Source organism: Lagenorhynchus albirostris, chromosome 13 (assembly GCF_949774975.1).
Source record: "Lagenorhynchus albirostris chromosome 13, mLagAlb1.1, whole genome shotgun sequence".
Classification (NCBI taxonomy): domain Eukaryota; kingdom Metazoa; phylum Chordata; class Mammalia; order Artiodactyla; family Delphinidae; genus Lagenorhynchus; species Lagenorhynchus albirostris.
The window spans coordinates 8,332,595-8,354,891 of NC_083107.1; the positions used below are offsets into that span (position 1 = coordinate 8,332,595).

Here is a 22,297-nt window from a genome sequence, read left to right on the forward strand (position 1 = left end):
CGGGCCTCTCACTGCTGTGGCCTGTCCCGCTGCGGAGCACAGGCTCCGGACGCGCAGGCTCAGCGGCCATGGCTCACGGGCCCAGCCGCTCCGCGGCATGTGGGATCTTCCCGGACCGGGGCACCAACCCGTGTCTCCTGCATCGGCAGGCGGACTCCCAACCACTGCGCCACCAGGGAAGCCCTGCCTTGTCTATCTTTTGCACAGGAAGATAACACAAGGGTCTCCACGCATGGAGTTAGGAGTGTGCTATGTGTTATTTGTTTTCCTAGGCAACAAACAGGGTGATTCCTGTTTTGGTTGCCTCTGTAACAAGGAATTAAGGAGGATACATTTTCTCAGGAGCCATGTCTGTGAGCAAAGGAGATGAATGACCCACATACGAGAGCTGAACTCCTGCCCTGACCACACCGGCAGGCCACCTCGATCAAACTCGCTGGGCAAACACAAGAGGTGTGTCCAAGTGAAAATGAAATTTAGCTCCCGAAGTCCCCAAACATAACAACTGTACTATTCCCAAACTTTGAAAATAAGGAGTAAAAGTATGTTGATCTGGCAGTGGATTCAAGCATTTAACTACTCCCCCAGCTCTGTACAGTCAGTCACCACATTTCATCACTCTTCTAAATTAAAAACTGAAACAGAATAAAAACTCAGCACAGGGATGTCTACCAACAGCAATGATGCCAAATCTAAGTGACGTGGTACAAATGACCAAAGGCCATTAAGATGTGCAGGATGAGCGGCGAGCAGCATGTCGGGCAGAAGCCACGTGCACTGGAGTGGGCAGGCAGGGCTGGCACAAGGGATGCTGCCGCACAAGTGGCCCAGTATGGGAATCCTCTTTGTCCCCATGGCCTTAAGACAGAGACACCAGGGCAAATGGACAGATCATGCAAGAGGGACCAAGCTTCAGCCAATGCCTCTTGGTCCCTGCAGGGTTGAGGCTCTCTTCTCCTGCCCAGAGGCATGGGGACACGCAAGAGACAGTGTGTGTGTGGCAGGGGAAGCCACCACAACCTTCCTCCACTGAGAAGCATCTAGCATCCTGGCCTGGGATACTCCTCTGCTCCCTCAGGCAGCACCAGTAGGAGCCCCAGTGACACCAGGAAACCAAGCACCGAAGTAACACCACAAAGGCTGTGAAAATGAAATTACCACCGGAACCACAACCCACAAGAGCAGGCCATGACCTATGGGCTAACTTTAAACAGGACAACTGCTTCCTAAAATAAAAGATTTACACAGCATCCAGCGTCCCTAACATAATAGACAAAACATTCAGGATACTGTAAAAAAAAATCACCCATCATATCAGGAATAAAGAAAATCACACCTTGATGGAGAAAAAACAATCAAATGATGCCAATACCATGATGAGTCAGAAGCTGGAACTACCTGACAAGGATCTCAAAGCCTGTCAGAAACATGCTTCAGCAATTAATTACAATTTCTCTTGAAACAAATAAACAAATAGAAAATCTCAGCTAAGAAACTGAAGTTATAAAAGTTTCCAAGTGGAAATTGTAGAACTGAAAAATAAAATATGAGAAATAAAAAAAATTTGTTGGATGAGCTCAGTAGTAGACTGAAAATGGCAGAGGGCGGCAGTATCAGAGAACTCTGGGGACGTAAAAATAGAATTCAGCCAATTTTAACAACAGAGAGCAAATACAATAAGAAAAGATAGACAGAGCCTGAGGGACCTGTAGGGTAATAGCAAAATACCCAACATTCATAGTATCAGAGTCCCAAGACAGGGAGGAAAAAAGTGGGACTGAGAGACCATTTGAAGAAGTAATAGATGAAAACTTCCCCAATTTGGTGAAAGATACAACAGACAAATCAAGAAGCTGTGCAAACCCCAAACAGAGTAAAGCCAAGGAAATCCATGCCAAGATGCGTTATAGTTCAACACTGAAAATTCGAGACAAAGAAAAAATTTTTAAAGCAAGCCAGAGAGAAAGGACCCAGTACCTAGAGGGAAGCACCAGTTTGAGCAACAGCAAATTTCACATTTAAAAAGTAGGAGCCCAAGGAAGAGGCACTATGTTTTTCAACTACAGACAGGAAAGAACAATCAACTGCAAATTCTGAATATGGCAAAAATGTCCTTCAGGAATGAAGAGAAAATAAAAACATTCCTAGACAAGGAAAAAATAAAAAATAATTGTGGCTAGCAGACCTACCTTTAAAGACTGAACACAGGAAGTTCCTCAAACAGACAGGAAATGATAAAAGAGGGAACTCTGGAGAATCAGGAAGGAAGAAAGAGCAAAAGAGAGCAAAAATATGGTAAATACAATAGATTATCCTTTCCTCTTGAGATTTAGAAATCATATTTGATGATTTAAATAAAAATTGTAGCATCACCTGATACTCAAGACAATGATATTTAAAACTGGGGAAGGCAAAGAAACCTAAATTGAAGTAAGATGTCCACACCCACAAAAAGTGGTAAAATGTTGATACCAGAAGAGTGTTATAAGTCATGTTTATGTGCTGCTATACCCAGAGAAACCATACAAAGAGTTACACTCAAAAGCACTGCAAATAAACACTAAGGCCAAGTGGAAGATATTCCAGACATACAAGGCTGCTTCAACATTTGAAGCAATCGATGTAATCCACCATCATATCAATAGACTAAAGAAGAAAAACCATATGATATATCATTTGACACAGAAAGAGCATTTGACAAAATCCCGCACCAGCTCATGATAAAAACTCTCAGAAAACTGGGAATGAGGGGAACTTCCTCAACTTGATAAAGAATATCTACAATAAACCTACAGCTAAAATCATAGTTACTGGGGAAAGATTGAATATCTTTCCCCCTTAAGACCAGGATAAAGGCAAGGATGCCCACTCTCATCACCCTTATTAAACATAGTGCTGGAAGTTCTAGCTTCTGCCAACAAGGCAAGAAAAAGAGATAAAGCCAGAAAGACTGGAAAAGAAGATAAAACTGTCCAAATTTGCAGATAACATATTGTACATGTGAAAACAGTGAGGAATTCACACACACACACCAAAATTTTAAAAAAACCACCCACAAAACCCAAAAAACTCCTAGCGCCATTAAGTGAGTTCTGTAAGGTTGTTCATTATGGGATCAACACACAAAATCAATCACATGTTGATACACTAACAATGAACATACAGCAACCTATATTAAAAAACCAATACCATTTTTAATTGTTCAAAATACTCAAATGAAATAATTAGGTATATACTTAACAAAATATGTACAGGATGTGTAAACTGAAAATTACAAAATGCTGCTTGTAAGACATCAAAGAAGATTTAAATACGTGGTCATGGTCAGGGGTCATGTTCATGGGTCATGCCACATTCAGAGGCTGGATGAATCAACATTGTGGAGATGTCAGTTGTTCCCAAATTGATCTACAGGTTTAATGCAATTCCTATCAAAATCTGAGAGGGTTTTTAGTAAACAGAGACAAACATATTCTAAAATTTAAGCAGAAATTTCAGGCCCTAGAATAGCTAAAATAATTTTGCAGAAGAAAAATAAATTTGGAAGAATCACTGTATCTGATATTAAAGCTTACCTTGTAGCTACATTAATGAAGACATTGATCAGTGATCTACGTGGAGAGATGTACACATAGATCACTGAAACAGAACATACAGTCTAGCTTTAACCCACGCAGATATGCCCAGATGATCTTTGGCAAAGGTGCAAAATTAATTCAATGGAGTAAGTATAGCCTTTTCAACAAATGCTGCTGAAGCAACATCTATAGGCCAAACAACAAACAAACATAAAAAACCTTGATCTAAAACTCACACCTTATACAAAAATTAACTCAAGTGAATCATGGACTTAAATGTAAAATATAAACCTACAAAATCTGTAGGAAAAAACATAAAAGCTAATCTTCAAGAATTAGGGCTAGGGAAAGAGTTCTTAGGTTTGACACCAAAACGATGATCCATAAAGGAAAGACTGATAAATTGGATCTTATCAAAATTAAAAGCTTTTGCCTGGCCAAAGACCCTAAGTAGAGGATGAAAAGACAAGCTACAGACTGGGAGAAAACATTTGCAAACGACTGATCTGATAAAGACCTAGTGTCTAGAATACATGAAGAACTCTCAAAATTCACCAATAAAAAACAAATCGATCCACATAGAAAATGGGCAAAGCACATGGGCACAGACATTCCACTGAAAAGGATATATGGAAGAGGATATCTATTTCACTGAAGAGGATATATTGTGAATGAGCACATAAAAAGATGTTCAATATCACTAGCCATTAGGGAAATGCAAGTAAAAACCACCGTGAGATGTTACACACCTATCAGAAGAGTTAAAATAGAAAAGAGCGACAATCAATACCAAGTTTTGGCGAGAATGTGGAGAAACTGAATCACTCATTCTTTGCTGTGATAATTTAAAACGGCACAGCCACTCCAGCAAGTAGTCTGGCAGTTTCTTATAAAACTAAACATTCAATACCATATGACTCAGCAATGGCACCCTTGGGCTTTATCTTAAAGAAATGAAAAATTATGTTCACATAAAACCTGTACAAAAATGTTTATAACTGCTGTATTCCTGATAGCCCCAAACTGGAAACAACCCAGATGTCCTTCAACAGATGAATGGTTAAACCAACTCTGGTACATCCATATCACAGGCTACTACTCTGTAATGAAAAGGATTGAACTGTTGATACCTGCCAAAAATCTGGATGAATCCCAAGGAAAATACGTTGAGTGAAAAAAGCCAAAACCCAGAGGTTATGTGCTGTATAATTCCATTTTATATAACATTTTTGAAATGACAACATTTTAGAAATGGAGAACTTAGTGGTTCCCAAGAATTGGGAAAGGGTGTTGGAGGGAGATGGCCATGGTTATAAAAGAGCAATGCCAGGGATTCTTGTGGTGATGGAGATGTTCTGTAGCTTGACTGTGATGGTGGAAATATGAAACCATGTATGATAAAATCCTATAGAAGTACACACACACACACATAAATGAACACATGTAAAACTGGGGCAATCTGAGTAAGATCGTGGATTGTATCAATGTCGATCTTATGGTTGCAAAATTGTACTATTTTTTCAAGATGTTACCATTGGGGGAAGCTGGGTGAAGAGCAGATATACGGGAGCTCTCTGTATTATTTCTCATAACTGCATGTGAATGTATAATCACTGCTATAAAAACTTCAATTTAAAAAACACAGGTTTAGGCTTCTTTTAAAATATTATGGGGCTTTAGTTTTATTCTACCTTCTTGCATTCAAGGAAAACTGGTAATGAGAGTCAAACCATTTTGTTCACTGATACCTGCGTGGAGTACTTTCTTTTTCTGAATCTTTTGACTTGACAGGTCCTCTGGTACTTTCGACATTCGTGTTGATTCGACATCAGCGTGAGATTTTGCACATTTTTCTGGGGTTGAAACAATGGAACAGATTTCTTTTTGATGCCTGTTTTAGATAAAAAGTAGACAAAGAAGATGAAAAAAAAAAAAGGAGGGGGAAACAAAATTTCAATCAAGAAGGCAGAGTTAGATCAATACAATCGTGTTGAATGCTGCAAGAGCCGCTCCCCTTATATTTGGTTAAAATAAGAAGAGTCATTTATCTCTGCCCCCGCAGAAGAGTGGACAGGAGCCCAGCCCTGGCTCACACCACAGCTCTGTTCCTTCCCAGCTATGTGACTAAGTGCAGTCGCTCAGTCAGTTGCTATCACTCTTTTAAATAAAAAGACATCTTCCTGATGGGGTATTCATATGAAGCTGTGACACGTGAATATGTGTACAATGTGAAATCATTTAAATAAGATTTGACACATTTTCTGAGTGAGTGTTAGGGTGCTTTTGATCTTTATTTAAGAACTACTAGTTAGAAACATATTAGAGGGAATACCCTGGCGGTCCAGTGGTTAGGACTCTGCGCCCTCACTGCCGAGGGCCCAGGTTCAATCCCTGGTTGGGCAGGGATTGTGGCAGCCATGTGGCACGGCCAAAAACCCCCCAAAACCAACCAAACAAACAAACACAAAAACCCCCAAAATAAACATATTAGAATATAGGATGGGAAAAGACGTGAGGAATCATCTATCCCAAATTCTACCACCACAGCCATCATTTTAAAGATGAGGAAACTGAGACCCATGGCAATGGACAATACGGAGATCCACCAAGGCCACACAGAGTGAAGTCTGGACCTTGGCCTCCTGACCCTGAGTCAGATCTCCTTCGTGACACAGCACTCCTGCTCTGCTCCGTCACTGCTTCGGTTGGTGGGGGGTATTGTCCTCACTGGGTGGAAATGAGACATCCTTAGGGCTCATGCAAGGGTTTCAGAATCTACATATAAGGATGACCATGTGGCCTCTCTAAGCCAATCATTATTATTTTTTTAATATATTTAAAAAATTTTTAAGTTATTTATTTTTATTTTTGGCTGCGTTGGGTCTTTGTTGCTGTGCCTGGGCTTTCTCTAGTTGTGGTGAGCTGGGGCTACTCTTCATTGCGGTGCGCAGGCTTCTCATTGCGCTGGCTTCTCTTGTTGCGGAGCACGGGCTCTAGGCGCGTGGGCTTCAGTAGTTGTGGCACGTGGGCTCGGTAGCTGTGGCTCGCGGGCTCTAGAGCGCAGGCTCAGTAGTTGTGGCACACGGGCTTAGTTACTCCGTGGCATGTGGGATCTTCTCAGACCAGGGCTCGAACCCGTGTCTCCTGCATTGGCAGGCGGATTCTTAACCACTGTGCCACCAGGAAAGTCCACCAATCATTATTAATTTACTAGATTATGAGTTCCCTTTGCTTAAACAAAAATCCTAACATAATCATACTATGTGATTCTTTAAAAGAAATCTCACAAAGCACTGCAGAAAGAAGTGGCAAAGAGATCCAGCAGAGCATCCTAGGGGACCCCCTGCAATGGGGAAGTGGGAGCTCTGCTGTGCTCACCTGTCTCCATCCTTTTCTCCGTTGTACCACCAGTCCATGACCAAGGACTCCGAGTAAAGGTCTTGTACCTTCTCCAGGTCACTGCGTCCCTGCTCCATTTCCTTAATTAAAAGAGTCAGATCTTCATTCTGCCAAAATAAGTTAATGCATTACGAGATTAGAGTTCAGATTTCAAACATTTCTAACAGAAAACGAACTGTATCAGGAAAAGTAGAATCTAAAGAATTTCATGTAGTTCTTATATTATTCCTTTTTTAGACAGCCCAATTGAGGTATAATTCATTTCTATTATAATAAACTGAATGTACGTGAAGTGTGCCATTTGAGTAGTTTCGACAGTCACACCTGTGAAGTCATCACTGAAATGAAGACAATAAACATATCCATTACCCCCGAAAGCCTCCTAGTTTCCCATTGTAAATCTGCCTTTCCTTTGCCTCAAAACCTCTCTTCCCCCAACCAACTACTCATCTCCTTTCTGTCACTATATAATATTAGTTTCAATTTTCTGGAATTTTATTTAAATGGACTCATATAGTATATACCCCTTTTTTGGTCTAGCTTGCTTTACTTTTATAATTATTTTGAGATTCACCCATGATGTAGCATAAATCAGTAGTACATTCATTTTTACGGCTGAGTAGTATTCTATTACATACCGAATTCAAAATTTAGTCACCTGTGGATGGACGTTTGAGTTTCCAGGTTTGGGCTATTATAAATACTAAAGCTGTGAACATTTGTGCACAAGTCTTTGTATGGACATCTGCTTTCATTTCTCTTGGGTAAATAAATAGGAATGGAATGGTTGGATCAAATGGTTGGTGATGTTGAACTTTTAAAGAAACTATCATACTTTTCCAGAATGGTTGTACTAGTTTACATTCCCTCCAGTAATGAATGAGAGTTCTAGTTCCTTCATATAATTGCAAACACTTGATGAGGTCAGTTGTCTTAATTATAGCCATTCTGATAGCTGTGTAGTGGTATCTCATCATGGTTAATGTGTATTTCCCTAATGACGAATGATGTTAACCATCTTTTCATGATCTTGTTTGCCATGCATATGTCTTCTTTGACGAAGTGTCTGTCCAAATCTTTTGCTTATTTTTTGTTTCTTTGAGTTTTGAGAGATCTTTATATGTTCTGGATACTAGTCCTTTATTAGATACACAATCTGAAAACATTTTCTCCCAGTCTACAACTGGTCTTTTCATTATCTTAGCATTGTTTTTTAAAGAGAAGCTTTTAATTTTGATCAACTCAAATTTATCAGTTTGTTCTTATATAGACTATGCTTTTGATAACCTATTAAAAATGTTGGGGGGCTAACACAGTGTCTCAAAGGGTTTTTCATATGTTCTCCTCTACCTGGAAAAAGACCTAGATTTTACATTTGGATCATTTTATCATTAATATGATGTATTATCATTAATATGATACATGGATCATTTTGATCCATGTATCATATTAATTTTTGAATACGGCATGATGTATGGAGGAAATTGTGTTTATTTTGTCCAATTGTTCCAACACCATTTTTGGGGAGAATAAAAAACTATATCCTTTTTCCACTGAATTGCCTTTGCATCTTTGTTGAAAATCAGTTGTCTACATATGTGTCAGTCTATTTCTGGTTTTGCTATTCTGTTCTGCTGATCTATATACCTATCTTTACACTAATACCACCCTGTCTTGATAACTATAGCTTTATATGTCTTGAGATCAGGCAGTATTAGTCCTCCAACTTTGATTTTCTTTTTCAAAGTTTCCATGGAATTAGTTTGTCAATTTTTAATTGAAAAAACCTGCTGAGATTTTGATTGGGATTGTGATGAATCTAAAGATCAATTGAGAGAGAACGCACATATGAACACTGTGATGTCTTTTGACCCGTAAACAAGATACATCCCTCAGCAATGTTTTGTAGTTTTCAGTATACAGGCCCTTTCACATATTTTGACAAATTTGTCCCTACATGTTTCATATTTTTGATGCTATTGTAAATGATAATTTTTATTTTTCTTTGCTAATATGTAGAAACAAAATTCATTTTTGTATGTTGACCTTGTATCCTACAATCTTGCTAAATTCAATGATTAGTTCCAGCAACATTTTTGTATATTCCATTGGATTTTCTACATATATAACCATGCTGAATGAAAATAAAGATGGTTTTACTTCATCCTTTCCATTCTGGATGGTTTTCCTGCCCCCTGGTTTATTGGGCTAACTAGATTTTCCATTACACTGTTGAATAGGAGTGGTGAAAGCAGACAACCTTGTCATTTTACTGATGTGAGGGGGAAACCGTACAATCTTTTACTATTAGAGTATGGTGTTAGCTGTAGGTTTTTCCTAAGTGCCATTTAACAGAATGAGGAAGTCTGTTCATATTTTGCTGAGAGAGATTTCATTAGAAAAGTGTGTTGGATTTTGTCAAAACTTTTTCTGCATAAATTGAGATGACTGTAAGGTTTTTAATAAAGTATGTTAATTTGGTGAATTGTATATCAATTTTCAAATGTTAAACAGAACTTGCATTTCTGGGATAAACCCAACTTGGTCCTTATGCATTCGACTTCTGTATGCGTAAGGAATATTAGCCGGTAAGTTTCTTGTCTGATTGTATTTGCGAGGGTTTGGTATCAGGTTAATGCTTGTCTCATATGAAAGTATTCCCTCCTTTCATTTTCCTAGAAAAGTTTGTGTAGAACTGATATTATTTTCTCCTTTAAATGTTTGATGTAAATTAGCAGTAAAGCTATCTGGGCCTGGAGGCTTCTATGCATGAAGGTTTTTAACTACAAATTCAATTTCTTAAATAGATGTAAGGCTGTTCAGGTTATCTATTTCTTCTTGAGAGAGTTTTGGTAATTTGGGTCTTCTGAGCAGTTTATCACTAGATGTTGAATTTATGATTATTTTTTGCTTTACCAGTAAATTGTCTTTTTAAAATTAAATAACTGTAGATTTCATGCAGCTGTAATAAATAATACAGAGAGATCCCATGTACTCTTCGCCCAGTTTCTCCCAAGGGAACGGCAGACACTCCCAGTGTCTCTTCATCCTGTTAACAGGGTCTTTTGCAAAGCAAAAGGTTTTATTTTTGATGAGGTCCAATTTATCCATCTTTTCTTTTATGGATCATGCTTTTGCTCTCAAGACTAAAAATTCTTTGCCTAGCCCAAGGTCCTTGAGATTTTCTTCCATATTTCTTTCCCGAATTTTTATAGTTTTATGTTTTACATTTAAGTCCATAATCCATTTTGAGTTAATATTTGCATGAAGGGTGAGGTTTAGGTTGAGGTTCACTATTTTGTCTGTGAATGTCCAATTGCTCCAACCATTTTTTGAAAAGGCTCTCCTTCCCCCATTGAATTGCTTTTGTACCTTTGTCAAAAATCAGTTTGGCTTACTGGTACGCTGGGTATACTTCTGGGTTCTATACTCTATCCATTGGTCTAGGTGTCTGTTCCTCCACCAAAGCCATACTGCCTTAACTAACGCAGCTACACTGTAAGCCTTAATACTGCAATTATTTCTCCCACTTTATTCTTCTTTTTCAAGATTTGTAGGGTTTTCTAGGGCCTGTGACTTGCCATATAGATTTTAGAATAAGCTTGACCACGTCTGTAAAAAAACCTTTCTGGGATTTTGACAGGAATTGGATTAAATCTATAAATCAAATAGATCTCTAATATGTTCAGTCATCCAATCCATGAACAAGGTATACGCCTGTCCATTTATTTAGGTTTTCTCTGATTTCTTTCTTCAGCCTTTTGTAATTTTCAGCATAAAAATCCTGTACATATTTTTAAAATATACATCTAAGTATTTCATATTCTTTGGAGCAATTGTAAATAATATGGAATATTTAATTTTGACTTCTCAAAATGTGATTGAATTTTGTGTGCTGATCTTGTAACCAGTGGCCTTGCTGAACTCACTTAATAGTTCTAGGAGTTTTGCTTTGTTTTTTAGCTCCTTGGGGTTTTATGTGTAGACAACATGTTACGAGCAAATAGGGACAGGTCTCTTTCTTCCTTTCCGATCTGTACGCCTTTTGTTTATTCTCTTGCCTTGTTCCCATGGGTACAGCTTCCAGTAGTATGTTAAATATGAGTGGTGAGAGTGGATGCCTCTGCCACTTTCTTGATCTTAGGAGGAAATTATTCAATCTTTCACTATTAAGTATGATTTTACTCACAGGTATTAAGTTGATGTAAGTTGAGGAAGTTCCCCTCTGTTTCTATTTTGCTGAGTTTTTTATTATTAACGGGTGTTGCTTTGGTCAAGGCTATTTGCGCACAATAATACGACCATATGATTTCTCTTCTTTAGCCAATTAATACGCTTGATTACATTGATTGATTTTCTAATGTCAAACCAGGCTTATACATCTGAGTAAAATCCCCCTTGGTCATAATGTATAATTCTTTTATACACTGCTGGATTCAGGTTACTAATGTATTATTGAGGATTTTGGCATCGTTGTTCATTGGTATATTGGTCTGTGGATTTCTTTTTTTTTTTTTTTTTTTAATACTGTCTTCTGGATTTGGTGTCAAGGCAATACTGGCCTCATAAAGAGAATTAGGAAGGAAGTGATCTCTCCTATTTTTTGAAATAAATTGGTTTAATTATTTTTTGAACTGTTTGGTAAAATTCTCCATGGAGCCATCTGAGCCTTGGTATTTCTTTTTCAGAAGTTTTAAAATTATAAATTCAGTTTTTTATGATTTTAGTGCTATTCACATTGTCCATTTTATCTTGGTTGAGTTTTGGTAGTTGGTGGATTTTGTGGAAGTGGTCCATGTTTTTTCTAAGTTGTCAAATTTATGAATGCAAAGTTGTTTGTTGTATTCCTTTTATTATCTTTTAATGACTGTGAGATCTACTGTGATGTCCCCTATTTCATTCCTGGTATTAGTGCTTTGTGTCTACTCTCTTTGTCTTTGTCAGCCTTCTGAGAGGTTTTATCAAATTCTTGAGAATTTTTTTCAAAGGAACAGCTTTTTGTCTCATTGATTTTCTCTACTGTTTTACTATTTTCAATTTCACTGATTTTATGCTCTTATCTTCATTGTTTCCTTCCTTCTGACTGCTTTGGGTTTATTTTGCTCTTCTTGTTCTAGTTTCTTGGGGTGAGAATGCAGATTGTTGATTCAATACATTTTCTTGTTTCCAATATAAGCATTTAGTGCTATAAATTTCACTCCCAACACTGTTTTAGCTGCGTTCCACATAGTTTTGATGTGCATTTTTGTTTTCATTCAGTTCTAAGCAAATTGAGAACTTTTCTTTGACCCATTGATAAAGGGTTTTCCTGGAGTGGACCATTTGCTTGGGCTGGGTCCCTCCTGCCTATTTTTCCCTCCCACTCTGGCATCTCTGTACAGAGGTGGAGTCTCAGGACCATGGGGGTAAAGAGGCTTCCCAGAGGGGGCCACTTGTGGCTGTGTCCCTTTGGCTAGTCCTCTCACTTACTCCAGTAAACCTGTTTTTCTGGTACATGTTTTATATATTTGGGAACTTTTATAGTTAAAGTTCACTTTCATTTGGGCATACCTGTGTATCTGGTGATTTTTTTTTTCAGCTGTTTTCATCAAGGCGAACTGTCACAGCGGCCAGAGTCAGGAGTCCAGCTCTCTTTTCGTGGGACAGTTATCTCCACTTTGTTCACAGAGGCTCTTAAGGGTAGGGGTTAACAGAGCACTGAGTAGCCCCACATAGCGCACCTCCTTTGACCTTGTTGATGCTGGATAGAGGTAGAGGCTCAGCTCTCCACTGGGGGAGGAGCGCTGTGGGGTTAGTCCTATTTCACACTACCTCAACTATCTTATGCTGGTGGGTGTTGTGGAGGCAGCTTCCCACCAAGCCTCACTGACACAAAGGATGGGGGAAAGTGGAGTGTCACCTATCCCCAGCCCACACTTACTTTTTCATTTTCATTGATGCTGGGTGTTTGTGGAAGCTTAGCTCCTTGCTGATCCCTCTGCCATGAAGGCTGTGGTGAAGAATAGCAGTGATGCCCCTGATCTCACAGTGCCTTGCTAAGTCTCAGCGCTGCCTGGTGGGACGGTGGTTCAGCTGCCACTGGACGCCTTGGACAATACCCTGCTTAGGGAACGAGGCCACTGCTTACTTCTACCAGAGTGGGACGGGATGGATGACCAGCTTCCCTCTCAATCCTCTGATACTACCTTAGCGCAGGATTTGCAGCACACCTGCTTCTGCCTGGTGGGGTTTGGAGAATCAACTTTCCATTCAGCCCCACTCACACTACCCCAGCAGAGAAGCATTGCCACTGGCTTCCACCATGTCAGGGCTGGAATATTAGCTCTCTGGGCAGATATACTGATACCACCTGACAGGGATATCAGAGCACCATCACTTCCTTCCATGGAGCAGGTGGGTGGTAACGGAAGATCATCTCCCTGTTCAGCTCCACTGAAATCCTGGGGAAGGGGATGTAGTCTTCCCATTGATGTATGGCTGGAGTAGGGCAGGTATTGCCAAAAAGGTCTTTGGCTAAGCTATGGGAAATAGGTTGTTCTTGGGTCATTTTTTGGGTCTGTGCCTGTTAGGGATTCCAGGTTGGAGGCTTTGGCAGTGCCCCATCTGAGGTATATGGAAGACAATAACAAACCCACAGAACTCATGCCATGTCATTCCTTAGGTTCTGAGGTCCCCAAGGCATTCCACCTCCTTCTTTCTACTTTTCAGAGTCTTCCTTTGCTTGTTTGTTGTTTTATGTCCAGGGCTTTTAAGCTGTAAGACAGAGGACCTAGGAGTAACGGGGCTACTCCATTATTGCTGGAACTGGAAATCCCTCCAGTTATTTATAATTAGATTTAAATAACAAGGTAAAAAAACTTATTTACCCATGCAGTTACCATTCCCTTTGCTCTTCATGCCTTGGTGTAGGTCTGTATTTCTATCTGGTATGACTCCCTTCTACATATAGTACTCTCTTTAACATTTCTTGTATTGCAAGTTTATCAGTGATGACTTATTTCAGTTTTTGTATATCTTTATTAACTTTGCTTTTTGAAATACATTCTGCATATAGATTCTACCCTGACAGATGTTTTTCTTTCAGTACTTTAAAAATGTCACGTCACTCTCTTTTCACTTGCACTGTTTCTAATGAGAAATCTGCTGTCATTCTTATCTTTGTTCCTCTGTACATAATTCACCTTCTTTTAAATTTTCTCTTTGTCACCGTTTTTGAGAAGTTTGATTCTGATGTAACCTGGTGTCGTCTCCTTCATGTTTATTGTGCTTGGGATTCACTGAGTTTCTTGGATCTGTGGATTTACAGTTTTAATCCAATTTGTAAAATTTCTGGTCACTATTGCTTCATATATGTTTAAGCTACTTGAATTTTTCCACAGCTCACTGATGCCTTGTTTTCTATTTTTCTGGTTTTTTGGTTTTAATTCTCTTTCTTTCCTATGTTACATTTTGGATATTTCTATTGCTATCTTGCAGTTTACTAATCTTTTGTTCTGCAATGTCTGATCTGCTGTTCATCCTATTAACATGTATTTTATTATCTCATACATGGTACTTTTTTATCTCCAGAAGCTTGATTTGTGTCTTACTTGTATCTTCCATGACTCTCCCTAACGTTTTGAACATATCAAATACAGTTACAATAACTGTTTTCATGCTCTAGTACTAACATCTGAGTCCGTTTTACATGTTTCACTTTTTCTGTTTGTTTTTTCTCCTCATTATGGACCTGTATTTTCCTGCTTCTTTGCATACCTGGTACTATTTGATTGGATGTCAGAAACTGTCGATTTTACTTTGTTGAGTGGTGGATATTTTTGCTTTCCTATAATTATTCTTGGGGTTTGTTCAGAGATGCAGTTAAGTTCCTTGGAAATGGACTGATCCTTTCAGGTCTTGCATTTAAGATTTTCTAGACAGAACTGGAGCAGTGCTTGGTTGTTCCCACTGCTAAGAGAAGATCATTCTTTAAATTCTACCCAATGCCCATAAGATTATGAGGTTTTCCAGTATGACTGATGGAAGTAGTCAGTATTCTCTGCCTTGTGTGAGCTCAGAGTACTGTTCCCTCCAATTCCTTTGGATGATTCATTCCCCAGACTCTGGTAGTTTCCTCACATGTAAGCACTGATCAGTACTCTGGTTTGTCACTCCTTAAAGCAGACAGTAGGACAAAAACCACATTCTCTAGAAGGGCATTCTTTTTTTTTTTTTTAAAGGATTATTTATTTATTTATTTGGCTGTGTTGGGTCTTTGTTGCTGCGCGCGGGCTTTCTCTAGTTGCGGCGAGCGGGGACTACTCTTTCGTTGTGGTGCGTGGGCTTCTCATTACGGTGGCTTCTCTTGTTGCGGAGCATGGGCTGTAGGCATGCGGGCTCAGCAGTTGTGGCTCACAGGCTTTAGAACACAGGCTCAGTAGTTGTGGCACATGGGCTTAGTTGCTCCGTGGCATGGGGGATCTTCCTGAACCAGGGCTCGAACCCATGTCTCCTGCATTGGCAGGCGGATTCTTAACCACTGTGCCACCAGGGAAGCCCATACGAGGGCATTCTTGAAATGCATATCTTCAGGCCAAGACTGGAAGACTGGAGCATAGGATTTTATTTACTTTCTCCCATTAGTGCATTAGAATGGATTGCTTTATCAGGTGTCACGTGGTTATATAGCCTGAGAAGTCAGAAGACAACTCCCTAACATCTGAATTTTTTGGAAGTTTCCCACAAATGTCTGTAAACAGGCAGTGGTTAACACTTTATGTATGGACCCCCAGGATGCTTGTTAAAAATACAGATTCCTGAAGTTTGGCAAAATGTTGATAATTGTTAAATTTGACTGATAGGTACATGGTCCATATACTCTTCTACTTTTGTGTTTGTCTGAAACTTTCCATCATAAAAAGAATAGAAAAAAACAAAATATATTAAGATTCCTAGGCCTCTATGCCTAGACCCTGACTTAGTAGCTCTGAAGCAGGACCCAGGAATCTGCATTGTCACAGGTGCCTTAGCTCAGGTGGTCCTTAGACCACATTTTGTAGTATGCTCACTGTTAAGTGATTCATTTTCTCCACTTAGGTGTCCTTGTGGTTGCTGTTTTCCCAATTAAAGTCTCATCCATGGGCCTCCAGCCATTAGTGCTGAAATAAGTGAACACTCTCTTCTCAGCCCATTAAGCTCTTACCTGAACAGCCTCTGGAGGACAGGGATCCTTGTAACCAAAATTGTAAGAATGGAACTCTCCTCCAGTCAAAGAAGCAAGCTCTTTCAAAAATCCATTTGCAATCTCATCATTGTAACAGAAGGAGATGGTGTAAATAGGGACTTTCTGAAAACATTTGGCCTGCTCTATAACCATTTTAGGTGGCTGAAATGATAAATTTTGAGGGGAAAAGGGGAGATGGAAAGAGAGAGGAAGAGACAGAAAAAAAAAAAAAAGACGTGAAAATTCCTAGTATTTGCTCTAGATAGTGAAATTCTCAAATAGTAATCCTGTATACAGTGGAGAGTGACTTCTTGGAAAGGTGTAAATTCAATTCAATAAACAAAGCAAACATTGCCAGATAGTGAGAGTATGAAGACCAATGACTCAGCTCTTGCCCTCTGAGGGCTCACAGTTTGGTGGGAAAAAATCTGGGAGAAATATTTGACTAACCAAACTACTCAATTTCAGGGCACCTAAACCTAAAGTCCATGCTTTTAAAATGCTGGGCTATACTTCTGAGCACTTAAAGTATTAGGGTCATGGGTAATACACCTTGGCTATTGGGATTCTACAGAATGAGGTCACCAGATCTCCATGTGGCTTCCAAAGCATCTACTCCCAGAAAGTAATTTCTAGACCATGGTCAATGTGTCTCCCACAGAGTGAAAACAGAGACATTGACTTAGGGTCCTTCCATGTGCTGGGCACTCTGCTGGGGACAATAATATCCCAGTTAATCCTCACAACCATCTTGTGAGAGAGTTTTGGAAAGACTGCTAGTTGCCTACCTCTCCTTTTTTTTTACTGTCAGAGCCCTGGTTTTCTTTTCATGGTAGCAACATACTTAGTTAAAAACAAAGAAACAAACACAACACATACACACTCATCTTCTGACACTTTTTTTGCAACTAGGTGTGGCCAGGTCTGTCCATTGAGATATAAGCAGAAGTCTCAAGGGAGAGACTTTTTTTTGCCAATAAAAAAGACAAAGACAACAAAAAAAGCTAATATCCTTCCCTTTTCACCCCTGCCCCCTGGAAAGTGGACACTCTGCCTAGAAGTGGAGCAGCTCTTTTGTGACCATGAGGGTGGACGTCACACACAAAGACAGTGAAGCATAAAGATTAAAGGAAGCCTATTTCTTGGAGACGTCCTTGAATAGCTGTATAACCCAGACTACCTTCCGCTGGGCTTCGCAGCCATAGGATATAGGCCTCTCCACTGTTTCAGCCATCACTCGTCTGCTCTTCTGCTTTTCCTCCCAGTAACGTGAAACCCTAATTGGCACAGTAGGTACGGATATGGACTCCACTTAAAGATAGAGAAATTGAGGCTCAGAAGAACTAAGTTTCCTAGGGTCATCAACCTCTTAAGTGGTAAGACTAGATTCAAAGAGTTTTTACTCCTAGAAGCAATGCCAGACGATGTGTTTCCCCTCCATTTGCAATAAAGACCGTCTCTTGCTAAGGACTGACTCTCCGTAAACATTACCCGACTCTCAGGAAAGATGACTGATGAACTGCCCTGCCACCTCTCTACCAGCACCACCACACCCAGCTGAGCACCCTCAGAAGTGCCTCTGATTGTCTTGCTTCCACTGCCTCTGTGTTTCTCAGTCCCTCTTTGATGGACCCAAATTGCTGGCTCCAACTGGAGAGTGGCCAGTTCCCACTCTCCACGTCCAGTTCCTATCCTTTGACTGTTAACCCTTTCTATACGTTTGCTATGAGCCCTGGGGAGGCAGGGGGATGAGGGAGGCCTCTGGACTCACCACTGGGAGGTGGCCAGTTGAGTGGTCCCCCAGAGACTGGTCTCATTCCAGCCACCACTTACACATGGCTTCAGTCTCTGTATCTGACCAGCCTTGAACCTGTCCTTGCCCATAAGTCCACCCACACCTCTCCTCCCCTCTTCTCTCCCCTCCCCTCTGCCCATTGGCTGGTTCCTAACCAAACAACAACCTAACCTAGCTGAGGGCTGATCCCATCCCTCTTGTCAACTTCAAGGACAGAGCAAAGCCCTCTCTGCTGCCTGCTCTTCCTTCAACCTAGCTTCCGTTTTGAGGACTTATCATGTGCTGGGCACTAAGGGCTCTGCTTGTGCTCTCTCCCTGCATCCCCCCCACAACCCACCATGGAAGGTACTATCATTATCCTCATTTCTTACAGGACTCCTGGCCACTGCCCCTCAGCCCCATATACCAGACTGGAGATGCTAGACCTAAATTCTGTTAATTTAATAGATAGGGTTTGAGCTAGAAATTACTCCTATATTGACTTACAGCTGAGATATTTAGGAAGGGAAAGAAACTAACGTTGATTTAGTGCCAGCAGTGTGGGTGCCAGGGACTGTGGACAGCGTTTTCATCTTCCATACACGACCTGACATTATTTCATACGGTCATTTGCTCCTTGCCTATCTCACCATAAAACAGAAGCTTCACTGAAGGCAGGCATGTTGTCTATCTTGCTCCTCACTGTATCCCAGACAGATAGCAGTACCTGGCACATAAAAGGTGCTCAGTAAATATCCGTGGAATGCCAAAACAAAAACAAAAACAACCCCCCCCCCAAAAAAAACCCAGTGTTTAGGGACTTCCCTGGCGGTCCAGTGGTTAAGACTCCGTGCTTCCACTGCAGGGGGCATAGGTTCGATCCCTGGTGGAGGAACTAAGATTCCACATGCCGGGTGGCAAAAAAAAAAAAAAATATATATATATATACACATACATGTATAATCTCCAGGTAATGCATTCACGAGAATATCACCTCATTCACTCATAGCAACCCTGCGAGGAGGGAGCATTAGCTTTAAGTCACGGATGAGGAAATTCACATCGGGGGCACTTGCCCAAGGTCATTCAGATGGGCAGTGCTGGGGATGAGCTCTAACCCAGGTCTCTGGCTCTAAAGCTGTTTATTTCCATCAGTCCTGACAGCTCAAGAGAGCATGAGCAAGTCTCTTACGTGTATCGCTGTGAGCCCCCCAGCAGCACACAGCCCCAGGTAGTGTTTGCTAAACCGGCATGAGGTTCTAGTGCCCAGCGTGGTGGTGGAGAGTTGGGCGGAAGGCAGGGCTGCACCTTGACTGCAGAAGGAGCTCCATCCCTGCAACAGAAGAGAGCCACGCCTGTCCTCCCGCCCCAGCCCTGCAGCCCCCAGGGATCCTTTTCGCTGGTGGGTGTCCTCACAGCTTAAAAGAAGACTCAGTATGTTGAAGTAAGCCTTTCACCACCACAGCCTGAGTCACCCTGACTCTCCCCAGCCACTTTACTATAGTAGCTCAGCTCGCGGGGCTGTGCAACGCGGGGGCCATGTCTGTAGGACACCGAGGAAGCCTTTCTCAGCCCAGGACTCCTTAGTCTGTTCCCCTCAGAGGTCCCGTCGGTCCCTAAGATGGGGCCAAGCAGCACACCTGAGACACTCTCCCCCAGTGCCCTTGTCCCCGAGTCTAAACAGGTGTGCGGCCAGATGTTCCTTTCACCACAAAGGTCAACTTGGGGTGTCGAGAAAGGCAGGGACAGTTCTCCCAACAGCCTGAAGGAGGCTTGTTTGTGCAGAGGGGGTCACCCTGTGCCCTCCCCTGCTCCCATCCCTCGCATACCCTACGTGGGGCTTTATTATCCGTCCGTTTTTGTTTAGAACGGTGCAGATACCTTCCTCACGTCCATTCTTGCGAGGGTGAGCCCCTAACTTCAAAGAAGTCCCAAAATAACCACAGCCAAAGATGTGCTGGGCTGCTCCTGACAGAGGCCCTGCAGTGTCCACCTGCACCCAAGGACACCTAGCAATCCAGGCTCATGAAGAACCCTCTGAACTTGACTAATTAAAAGACTTGTCTTCTATATAATTCTGCCCTGGACATTTAATAAACAAGCAGCAGGCCGATGTCCATGGAACTGAATCCTGAACAGCATCCCTGTGCGTTCTTCCAAGTAGAAAATTCTGCGGAGTACCGGGAATAATGACATTGGTCTTACATATTCAGGTCCTACAGTCAGTGAAAATTCAAAACCAAATGGAGATTGAGTGGTACATCTTAATGTCCTCTACATAGAACATGAATATCAAATATCCATTTGTTTTTTTGAGAGAGTCTGAGGAACAATGCAAAATAAGTAGATTGTTTGTGGGGAAAAGGCAGATACAAATATGAAATGCCTGAATAAGAGTTTATAAATCACTTTTTCAGTAACTTGCATATTTCTGATTCCAGCTTGTTCATTTCCCTAGTGCCTCATCGTTAAGTGGACCACAGACCCTCTGGGAATTTGGGGGCAAGCTACTGATCTTCTCCCCAGAGAAATGTACGAGTGCATTTTTTATATAATTTTGGGAGATTCCAGACCCTCCTAAGCCTATGGTGGACTGTAGACCAAGAATATCCTTCTCAGCACACGGCTGGCACAGTGCTACTTGGTAAATCTTCTTCAAGGGCTATTTGGCGTATCTATCTAAACATATACCTTTTAATTGAGTCCACGTCTCAGAACTTATGCTACAGATATACATGTGCAAAATGATACATGTGCACAGTTACTTTTGCAACCTTGTATATAACAGGAAGATTGAAATAACCTCAACACTCATCACCGGGGGACATGACTAAGTAGCTGTGTGATGGAAGAGTAGGCAGCTATAGAAAAAATGAGGAAGCTCTTTATGAAATGATATTAAGCAATCTCCAAGGTATATTGTTTTATTAACACAGTCACAGAATTGTGCGTGTAATATGCTACCATTTATGTATTTTAAAAGGAAATGTACATAAACAAATATCTGTCTGCATAGCAAACTATCTCTCAAAGAAGATGCAAGAAGCTGGTAATATACTGGTAATACACATATCACCTGCCTCATAGCTGGTGAAGGGAGGTGGGAGGGAGGATTTTCTCTACATTCTATCCTGTCATACCTTTGTCATTTGTACCATGTGAATGTATTACTATTCAAAAATTAAATCAAGTCAATTTTTAAGGTAGTTTTATTAAATCTATGTCATTTAATATGATGCACTCATTGAGAATGATGTTTCTGAAGAATTTCTCATGACTTGGAAAAACGCATATATTAGATGAGAAAGAGCAGAAAATTGAATTATGAACAATTTACACCTTATTCTTCCTTATGATTATATGCTTACTTATATTTTCTAAATTACAATAAAATCAGTTGGGATTTATTAACAAGAAAAAGATCCCCTGTCCAGATGACTTGCAAGTCAGAACCTGCAGCCTACTTCTTCCCCCAAATGCCAGCCCCATCCTTCTAGGGGCTTTTGGACAGCCGTGAACTCCAGGTGCTCAAACTCAACTTCCTCCACCAGAAACCCCCAGGTCTCTCCTTCTTTAGATTTCAATCAGTTAATAACAATTACTAGAAACCAGAAATCAGTCATCTTGACCCCTTTCTCCCTTGTTCCTCTCAGCCCCTCACCTCCTGCACCCAAACTGGCCACCAAGTCCTTTGATGCTACTTCTATGATCATCTCTGGAGGGTCCCCTCCTCCGCATTTCTGCTGCTCCTCCCTGAGGTGGGACCTCACCAGCCCAAGATCTAGTCTTTCCCTGGCTCTCCCATCCACCTGTGCATTAGAGGCATATCTCTAACGCACTGGCGGATGGGACCATCTGCTCCTCTGAGAGTCCCTACTGAGGTAACGCCCATCCTTTCTGTGTGACATTCACGGACCTTCACAATCTCCCCCAACCAAACCTCCGAGACTCGGCCCTGACACTTTTCCATTCATTGCTCTCGGGATGTTCCCTCGAGCAGCCCACGTATTTTCACACCTCTGTTCCTTCTGCCCAGGATACCAGTAATCTCCCCCGTGTAGGAAATTTCTTCTCCTCCTTCCAGACACAGCTGAAATGCACCCTCCTCGGTGGAACCTTGCCTGGCCTTCTCTCCATCGCGTACAGCAGAATTCATCACTGTGCTCCCGTAAGCCCGTAGCACAGGCAACTCCACTCCCTCTATCTCACCAGAATTAACTGTATATGCTAGCGCATCACAGGCAACTCCACTCCCTCTATCTCACCAGAATTAACTGTATATGCTAGCGCATCACAGGCAACTCCACTCCCTCTATCTCACCAGAATTAACTGTATATGCTAGC

The 22,297-nt window shown here is 41.1% G+C and overlaps 1 protein-coding gene across 1 annotated transcript in view; it reads right to left on the reverse strand.

Moving 5' to 3' along the window:
- VWA3B (von Willebrand factor A domain containing 3B) overlaps nucleotides 1–22,297 on the reverse strand; it is a 213,765-nt gene that overhangs the window by 69,056 nt on the left and 122,412 nt on the right. Inside the window, exons 15-17 of the mRNA XM_060169018.1 lie at nucleotides 16,159–16,341; nucleotides 6,957–7,084; nucleotides 5,327–5,469 (exon numbers count right to left, since the gene is read on the reverse strand). Coding sequence (XP_060025001.1) covers nucleotides 5,327–5,469; nucleotides 6,957–7,084; nucleotides 16,159–16,341 — 454 coding nt within the window. The remainder of the gene's footprint in view (nucleotides 1–5,326; nucleotides 5,470–6,956; nucleotides 7,085–16,158; nucleotides 16,342–22,297) is intronic.